Source organism: Cebus imitator, unplaced genomic scaffold (assembly GCF_001604975.1).
Source record: "Cebus imitator isolate Cc_AM_T3 unplaced genomic scaffold, Cebus_imitator-1.0 Scaffold238, whole genome shotgun sequence".
Lineage (NCBI taxonomy): Eukaryota > Metazoa > Chordata > Mammalia > Primates > Cebidae > Cebus > Cebus imitator.
Window position 1 is genome coordinate 2,182,791 of NW_016107553.1, and position 9,566 is coordinate 2,192,356.

The following is a 9,566-nucleotide window of genomic DNA, read 5'->3' on the forward strand; positions in this document are numbered from 1 at the left end:
ACTTGAACCCAGGAGGTGGTGGTTGTAGTGAGCAGAGATCATGCCACTGCACTCCAGCCTCTGTGCCACAGTGAGACCCCATCTCAAAAAAGCAAACCAACAAACAAAACTCCCAGGTAGGTCTTTCATAACTCTTCCTCTCTCTCCGATTCAACATGCTCCCCTCCACCCCTATGCCTGTCTAGATCTATTAACCTCATCTGTATTACTTGAATGTTTAGTGGTTGAAGACCTGTGTGAACAACATTCTCATTTATCCTCTAGGGGTGTTAATGTCCAGTGAATCATTTGTACCTTAGTATTGCAGTCAGATCTGTCTTCATTGGATATATGGTCAGAAGTCAGATATAATGGGAAAAAAATTATTGATTGAGAGAGAAATAAATAATTTAAAAATGTGGGGTATTTCCTTTCTCAGTAGAGATTTTTCTTTGGGGTGTCAGGCAGTGTAACATCATTGATGATGGGAAAAAAGGACAAAGGGACAAGTCATGGGATATCAAAATTTATTTCATCTCTTTTTAAGTATTAATCCATGTAATTATGGATGAAGCAAATTTGGGGGAGGGGTCAAGCTAGGAGGCTACCTACAATTTATTATACTTTTTGTAAGAAGAGGAATTCTGGGTTCCAAATAATAAACAGTATAAAAGTCCCCTAAATTGTTTTTAGAATGCATCTGCTCTTGTAAATGATATAAACAGAAATAGCAGTGTAAGTTCAGAAGAGATTTTTTTCGGCTGGGCATGGTGGTTCACCCCTATAATCCCAGCACTTTGGAAGGCCAAGGTGGGGGGAATCACTTGAGGTCAGGAATTCGAGACTAGCCTGGCCAACATGACGAAACCCCATCTCTACTAAAAATACAAAAATTAGCCAGGCGTGGTGGCAGGCACCTGTAATTCCAGCTATTCAGGAGGCTGAGGCAGGAGAATCACTTGGACCTGGGAGGTAGAGGTTGCAGTGAGCCGAGAGATCATGCCACTGCACTCCAGCCTGGGTGACAGAGTGAGGCTACATCTCAAAAACAAAAAAAAACAAAAAAGAACCAGATTTTTTTCATTGAGGATTGTAGTACACGGGGAGTGAAGCAAAAAATAGAGCTTGAGCTGGATAATTCCTTCTAATATTTAAGTAGTGGGAAAGTGAAGAGGTTAAAGGTGTGGAGTGAGGGCAAGTCTGATTGATGCCTGAGGAAAAGTAGAAAATAGTAGAAGATGAGATTGGCTTAGTCATGTTTCAACTATCCAGCTAAAAAGTCCGAATTATTTTCCTGTGGAAGAAATTGGTGTTTTGTTGTTGTTGTTTTTTTTTTTTTTTTTTTTGAGACAGAGTTCCACTCTGTCACCCAGGCTGGAGCGTAGTAGCACGATCTTGGCTAACTACAATTTCCATCTCCCAGGTTCAAGCAATTCTCCTGCCTCAGCCTCCCCAGTAGTTGGGACGATAGGCGCTTCCCATCACACCTGGCTAATTTTTGTATTTTTAGTAGAGACAGCATTTTACCATGTTGTCCAGGCTGGTCTCAAACTCCACTCCTGACCTCAGGTGATCCGCCCACCTCAGCCTCCCAAAGTGCTGCAATTACAAGCATGAGCCACCGCACCTGGCCAGAAATCATTTTATTTAATGCTTACTATCTTACACTGTAAATATAACCCCAAATTATCTTCCTTTTTCAATATAAGCTACTTTTGTGACATTTCATGCTTTTACTTATTTATTTACTTATTTGAGACAGAGTCTTGCTCTGTCGCCCAGGCTGGAGGTCAGTGGCGTGATCTCAGCTCACTGCAACCTCCATCCCCCAGGTTCCAGTGATTCTCCTGTCTCAGCCTCCCGAGTAGCTGGGATTACAGGCATGAGCTATCATGCCCGGCTAATTTTTTTGTAGTTTTAGTAGAGATGGGGTTTTGCCATGTTGACCAGGCTGCTGAAACTCCTGACCTCAAACCATCCTCCTGCCTTGGCCTCCCAAAGTGCTGGATTACAAATGTGAGCCACCACACCTGGCCTGTCACGCTTTTAAAAAATGGATTAAGCTCTAAATCATTTTTAAAAATAGAACCTGAGGTTTCAAATTTGAGAAACTTTCCACTCTGAAAATCATTCTACATGACAGGATCTTTTAGTGATACATGATACCACAGTCTAGCTCTATTAAACATTGTAACAGTACATTCTGTAGGCCTGGAGTTTTGAAGAGGAAGAAAACCTTTAAAGCACTGTATTATTAAGCATGGCCTAAGGGGGACCCAGTGCCTTAATCTCATTTTACTTTTGCAATTCATTTTATAGATGAAAAAGATATTACATTCCCCCATCTGTAATATTGAGTTGAAAGTAAATGGAGACAATAAGAGAAGCTTTACTGAAAATTTTACAGAAACACATTCTGTAAAGTAACAGCTAGTTGTATATAAAATTTCTATACATTTTTCAGGGGAATCTATGAAGAGAGTGTGTGTGTGTATGTATGTTTGGGGGGAATGTGTGTGTCCTAAGAAATTCAGTGACCACTGCATGGTATAGCTTTTAGTTATTTAGAACAAATAATTTTTTTTCTTATCTGGTGGCAAGATAAAAGTACAAATGAAGATTTATAAATTAGTTTTAAAATACTTTGATATAGATAATAGGTTCCAATATAAATCCTCATAAGACTTCTGAAACATCCATTGTGTCTGTTCCAGTGGCTGCCACATCCAGTTAAATTTCTTTTTAATATTGTGATTTAGTTTGTATTTCATAAAGGTTTTTTTTTTAAATACAGTGTTTGTAGTCAAGTTGAACAGTATCTTCATATCAATTAAATAATTCCAAGAATACATAGAAAAGCTTTGTATGAATATATTTTTTTTAATTTCTAAATTCACCATTTTGATACAAATACCCATGGTTTTCTTCTATGTTTACATGCAGCCAGGAGCTATGGGCGGAGACGAGGTAAATTTTTTTTTTAATGAGATCTTTTGCTTGCCAAATTGTGAGTAAATATGAGTGTGTTTATGTGTGTGTGTATTTATACCTGTGTGTGTGTAAACCAATAATTATTATATGGTGTGATGTTCTAGCTTAATTATTTTAGTAAAATAATTTATCATTTTTATTACAATTACTTTTTGTTGTTGGTAATTTGTTCTTTTTTTTTTTTTTTTTTTTTTTTTTTTTTTTTTTTTTTTTATTTTTTTTTTTTTTGTTCTTTTAATTCTAAAAAAGACATGACAAAGACTTTCTACTTAGAAGATTTTTGTTGTATGGCTTATTGTGAATAAAGATGAGGAAATAAAGGCCAAGCATGTGTATTTTTCTGTATTCATTGTGTTTTCATACAACTTAGAAGGCAGAACTTGGGTTTTGAAATGCAATTCTTGATCTTATTAGGTTGGCTGGTGAATTTTTTTCTGCTATGTCCAGAGGCAGATTTACTCCGAAGGTAAATGAAGCCTAAGCTTCAGGGCCTCTTACTTGCTTGGACCCATTCCAAAGTCTCCCTAATTTTTGTGTGTTTTTTTTTTAAGACAGAGTTTCACTCTTGTTACCCACCAGGCCAAAGTGCAATGGTGCTGCCTTGGCTCACCACAGCCTCTGCCTCCTAGGTTCAAGCGATTCTCCTGCCTCTGTCTCCCAAGTAGCAGGGATTATGGGCATGTGCCACCACCCCCGGCTAATTTTGTATTTTTAGTAGAGATGGGGTTTCTCCATGTTGGTCATGCTGATCTCAAACTCCTGACCTCAGGTGATCCACCTGCCCCGGCTTCCCAAAGTGCTGGGATTACAGGCATGAGCCACCGTGCCTGGCTGTGTTCTTTTTCTTGAAGAGGGATCCCAAAATAAGCTTTGGTCCCCATAAAACCTTCATTCTCAAAAAAAAAAAAAAAAAAGGAAAACCTTCATTCTCTCCTGGTCATACCCAAACAAAACAATACAGCTTTCATTTGTGTAATGCTGTATCTGTTCTAAAGCATTTCCCATATCTGTAGTTTTTCAAATAATTTTGTGAAGTAGCTAGGAGAAGCCGGATGTAGTCAAAAGCATATGGGACTTAGGGTCAGACACGTAGGTTGTAATCATTGCCTTATCATTTAGATTTGCTATGCTCATCTGTAAATTATGAGGTAATCAAACCAGTCTTGTCCTACTTCAGAGTATTAATGGAGTTCTAGTTAAAAAAAAAAAAAAAAAAGAAATGAAAACCTATCCATGTAAATTAAAAATATTCCAAAATATAAGTTACTTTCATGCTTATTTGCAGAAGCTGAGGGAAAAGAAGTAATTTACTTGCTGTGTGACCAAGTTAAAGCCAGAGTCAAGATCAGAATCTGTGTCTTTTGGCTCTTTATCTGCTAATGTTTACCATTCATCAGCTGTCTCTGACTTTGTAGTTGAGTTACAAAGAGAAGATAATGATGCTAAACTCATAGTATTTTGTTATTTAAAAAAATTAAAAATATTATCTGCCTATGCTTACCCAACCAATGCTTTCATCATTTATTCCATAGCAAATGTTTGTTGAATGAGTAAATATTGGCAGAACCTAATATGTATGTATGGCGAATCATATAGTCACTTTTGCTTTTCATCATCATCGAATGGAAAAACATTTGTGTAAATGATTATTTTCTATCTGTGGAAACGAATATCATTAAATGTTATTGTCTTATTTTTTAAATTTTAAAAAGTTAAAGCCTGGAAATAATGTTATTAAGAAATATTTTGTACCATATTTTTTTCATGTTGCTAGAAAAATGATCACTGTCAGGAAAGAATAGGAAATGGACTATTTTATATAGAAAATAGATACCATCTGGAGAATAGACAGCAGGGACTCGCTTTTCCTCTTCTCACGTACTAATCAGTCACCAAATCATTTTTTTTTTTTTTTTTTTTTTTTTTTTTTTGTAGTTTTTTTTTTTTTTTTTTTTTTTTTTTTTTTGAGATGGAGGTTCGCTTTTGTTACCTGGGCTGGAGTGCAATGGCACGATCTTGGCTCACCATAACCTCTGCCTCCTGGTTCAGGCAATTCTCCTGCCTCAGCTTCCTGAGTAGCTGGGATCACAGGCATGCGCCACCATGCCCAGCGAATTTTTTGTATTTTTAGTAGAGACCATGTTGACGACGATGGTCTCAATCTCTTGACCTCATGTTCCACCCGCCTCGGCCTCCTAAAGTGCTGGGATTACAGGCGTGAGCCACCGCGCCCGGCGCAGTCACCAAACCTTGTCAAGATTTTCCATCTAGCTTTGTCAGGCCTTGTCCTTCTCATTTCTACTATTTTTATTTCTCCTGTTCCATTTCTATAGCTTCATCTTTCTGAAATACCACTTTGTCTGTGTCACCCCCATTCTCAATTCAGGATCCCCACGATCTGGCCTCTGCCTCTTTCACCAACTCATTATCTTCATTTTTCCCACGTCATCTTTCCCTGACCAGTCTGTTTGCTTTCCCACTCTCTGGCCATATAGGTCACTCTTCCTCTCACCTACTTATCTAAGGTCTATCCTTTTTTTACTAGTTCAAACCTTACCTCTGATTCTGCTGTCTTTCATTCTTGCGGTCTTTTCTGAATGCCCTGATTTTTCAGCTGGGGTAAGTTCTTTCAGTACAGTTGTCTCTAGTACCTAACACTGGACCCTATGTATACTTAGCCCTTATTAAGTGATTATTGATAAGGATTAATTTGAAACAACACCATACATTTATGCAGAGCACAGTTTGACATCTTATTTTTTTAATTATTTTATAAATAATGACATATTAATACTATATATCAAGAATATAAAGTCACCTATAGTTTCTAAGCTTCTGAAAAAAAATACTCTTCCTTTTTTCATGTTACTTTCTCCACATCTATTTGTAAAGTTGACTTTATTATTCTCAGAAGTCACGATCTTAGCATGAGGTGCTTCACTAAATATTTCCTGGAATGGCTTGGTCCCTGCTCTTGTTCTGCAGTTTGATAGTTGTAGGTGAAGAAGAAAATGATGAGGGGGCGGGGAAGGGAAGAAAGAGAGGAAGAAAGAGAGAGAAAGAAGTGCAAAGGCTAGAAGACTGAATGTTGGCTTTCTGAAACTAAAAAAGAACAGACAGAAAATGTTTTGTCCATGCTTTCAGTAAGTCTTTCATTCCCAAAGCTGAAAAAGAAGTCATCTTTCTAAAATGTAATGATTTAACCATATGGGATAAAGCATATCTAGATCTCATATCTAGAACTCTTATTCTCTGAGATGTATTCATTTTAACCAACTCTGCATGGCATACTTCTGATGAACTGGCAGCCTTCCTTATGCTCATTTATTCATGTGATCAGGGATTAAATCAATGCTTGATCCCTTTTCTCTAATTTACATTTAGACTTTCTCAAAAAGCCTAAAAATTAAGTCTGCTGATGTATGTTACCTCCCTCTACCTATGAATAAGAATAGAACTGGAGCTATAAATTATGTTCTTTGTGTTACATAAATATGTTAGTAAATTTTTTTTTCTTTTTTCTTTTCTTTTCTTTTCTTTTTTTTTTTTTTAACAGAGCCTCACTCTGTTGCCCAGGCTGGAGTGCAGTGGCATAATCTTGGCTCACTGCAACCTCCACCTCATGGGTTCAAGTGATTCTCCTGCCTCAGCCTCCCAAGCAGCTGGGACTACAAGCATGCACTGCCATACCTGGCTAATTTTTGTATTTTTAGTAGACATGGGGTTTCACCATGTTGGCTAGGCTGGTCTTGAACTCCTGGTCTCAAGCCATCCACCCATCTCCCAAAGTGCTGGGATTATAGGCATGAGCCACCTTGCCTGGCCACATTGGTAAATTTTCTAGGAACAGAAATAAAGTGAATATAATATATGTGAAAGTTTTGAGTTCTGTTAGCACAAATTTGGCAGTGGACTTTTACATCTCTCCTGATAAGTGTGGAAAAGTTTCCTGCGATAAGTAGCATTTCAGGACCTATTTGGATAATGGAATAGGAATGGGAAGCAAGACTTTCTAGTATGTTTCTCCTTAGAAGAAAGTTTAAAGATGAGATTGCCATGACCAGATGCTTGGAGTACATATCTCTGAGTGTATCCTGTGAGGCCAGCTGGAGAGGAGAAGCTGGCAGTAAGACGGTCTATGCTGCCTGAATGAATGTTTTTGAAACACAGGGTGAAACTCCTGGACACAGTCAGGCTTTAGAAAGAGGGTTTATGATAAAAGTAGTGAAAGCAGGAGATAACTTGAACATCAGCTCAAGGCTTGGATGGGGATATTGAAGGTAGACTGCAAACCAAGTACTTCTAGTAATATTGTTGAAGCAGTTATAATAAGAAATGAGAAGAATTAGATGTGAAAGAATAAGATTTGAAAATAAATATCAATTACATATAGAGTTTAAAAATACCCAATTATATTTCCCATTTATATCCATTTTTATTTTGTTTCAGTAGACAAACCTTGATTTTGTTTGTGGAATAAGACTCACACCAAAGAATCTTGCCATTGTTCTTTGGGAGCATTCTGCCTTTGATAAGCTTTAATATGTGACATCCTAACAACTGCAACCCCTGTTAGAAACTAGTCTATCAGCTAGTATCATTTAAGATTTTTGCCTACACATTTAATATATACTGTGTTTTTCATTTCACATGAGAATGAGTTTTTATGGTCTCCATGAAACCCTTGTCCGTAAGTAGACATATTGGCTATGCCAGTATTTTTGATGTTTAACAGAATTTCCTAGTGATAGAGCAGTAAGGAAAATATGAAAGGTCTTTTTAATAATGCAAATGAGAAAACATAACTAGTCTACCAGGTAGTGTCATTTAAGGTTTTTGCCTACACATTTAATATATACCGTGCTTTTCATTTCACATGAGTATGAGTTTTTATGGTCTCCATGAAACTCTTGTCCATAAGTAGACATGTTGGCTATGCCAGTATTTTTGTTTTTGTTTTTTGAGATGGAGTGTTGCTCTGTCACCCAGGCTTGAGTACAGTGGTGTGATCATCTCTGCTCACTGCAACCTCCACCCCCCAAGTTCAAGTGATTCTCCTGCCTCAGCCCCCTGAGTAGCTGGGATTACAGATACGCACCACCGTGCCCGGCTAGTTTCTGTATTTTTAGTATTGATGGGGTTTTTCCATGTTGGCCAGGCTGGTCTCAAACTCCTGACCCCAGGCGATCCACCTGCCTTGGCTTCTCAAAGTGCTGTGACTATAGGCATGAGCCACCATGCCTGGCCCATACCAGTATTTTTGATGTTTAACAGAATTTCCTAGTTGTAGAGCAGTAAGGAGAATATAAAAGGTCCTTTTAACAGTGCGAATGAGAAAATAAAAAGAATGATTAGAGTTACTGTTATAAATGTACTCCTGCATATATTTAGTTCATAAAAATATATGTATATTAATGGGTTACTTAACTGATAACAAAAGTTCTAAAGTCCAACCAAACAAACTTGTATGCTGAATTGAAGTTGAGTATTTCTTTTTCTTTTTTCTTTCTTTTTTTTTTTTTGTGTGTGTGTGAAGTTGAGTATTTCTTTTTTCTTTTTTGGGATGGAGCCTTGCTCTCTCACCCATGCTGGAGTGCAGGGGCGTGATCTTATGTCACTGCAACCTCTGCCTCCTGGGTTCAAGTGATTCTCCAGCCTCAGCCTTCCGAGTAGCTGGGACTACAGATGTGTGCCACTGTGTCTGACTAATTTTTGTGTGTGTGTTTTTAGTAAGACGGGGTTTCGCCATGTTGGTCAGGCTGGTCTTGAACTCCTGACCTCAGGTGATCTGCCCACCTCAGCCTCCCAAAGTGCTGAGATTACAGGAAGGAGCCATCGTGCCTGGCCCAAAGTTGAGTATTTCTGTCAAAAGCCTGCTCAAGGGGAGACAGATCAGCTTTCCCAGTGAGACCATGGTAAAAGCATGCCATCCTGCTAATTCAAACCCAGTTATATGAGCTTGCTTGTTTAAAGGTATGGATGATTCTGGAATAAAACATGGACATGAATCTGAGAATTTTCTGAATGTTCATGGTTACAATATCTGAAAATGTTACTTCTCATAGTAATAGGAAAAGTTGAGCACAGATGATAGTGAGAGGAAGATCACTAGTTCTTCACTTTTGTGGGAAGTTAATCTGGGAGGGGCCGAAAGAAAGACTGAAGGAGGGATTTTCTGTGCCTTCAACCCAAATTTTGCTCCTTAAGTGTTTGCATACCTATGCTGTTCTAGACTCCAGATGTGGTCTCTGACATTGCTCAGTGGTCACTCTAGTAGGGAGAAAGACAATAAGTAAGTGAAATGAATATTTTTAAGGTTGTGGTAGGCCGGGCGCGGTGGCTCATGCCTATAATCCCGGCACTTTGGGAGGCCGAGGCGGGTGGATCACGAGGTCAAGAGATCGAGACCATCCTGGTCAACAAGGTGAAACCCCGTCTCTACTAAAAATACAAAAATTAGCTGGGCATGATGGTGCATGCCTGTAGTCCCAGCTACTCAGGAGGCTGAGGCAGGAGAATTGCTTGAACCCAGGAGGCGGAGGTTGCGGTGAGCCGAGATCGTGCCATTGCACTCCAGTCTGAGCAACAACAGTGAA

The 9,566-nt window shown here is 38.5% G+C and overlaps 1 protein-coding gene across 11 annotated transcripts in view; it reads left to right on the top strand.

Annotated features, from left to right (window-relative positions):
- Positions 1-9,566, top strand: part of CPEB3 (cytoplasmic polyadenylation element binding protein 3) — a 246,448-nt gene that overhangs the window by 121,515 nt on the left and 115,367 nt on the right. For 9 of the 11 annotated variants that reach the window (XM_037727736.1, XM_017498193.2, XM_017498195.2 and 6 more), the window contains one exon: positions 2,923-2,946. The exons of the other annotated variants lie outside the window; for them this stretch is intronic. In XM_037727736.1, the coding sequence (XP_037583664.1) occupies positions 2,923-2,946 (24 nt within the window). The remainder of the gene's footprint in view (positions 1-2,922; positions 2,947-9,566) is intronic. 11 annotated transcript variants of the gene reach the window in all.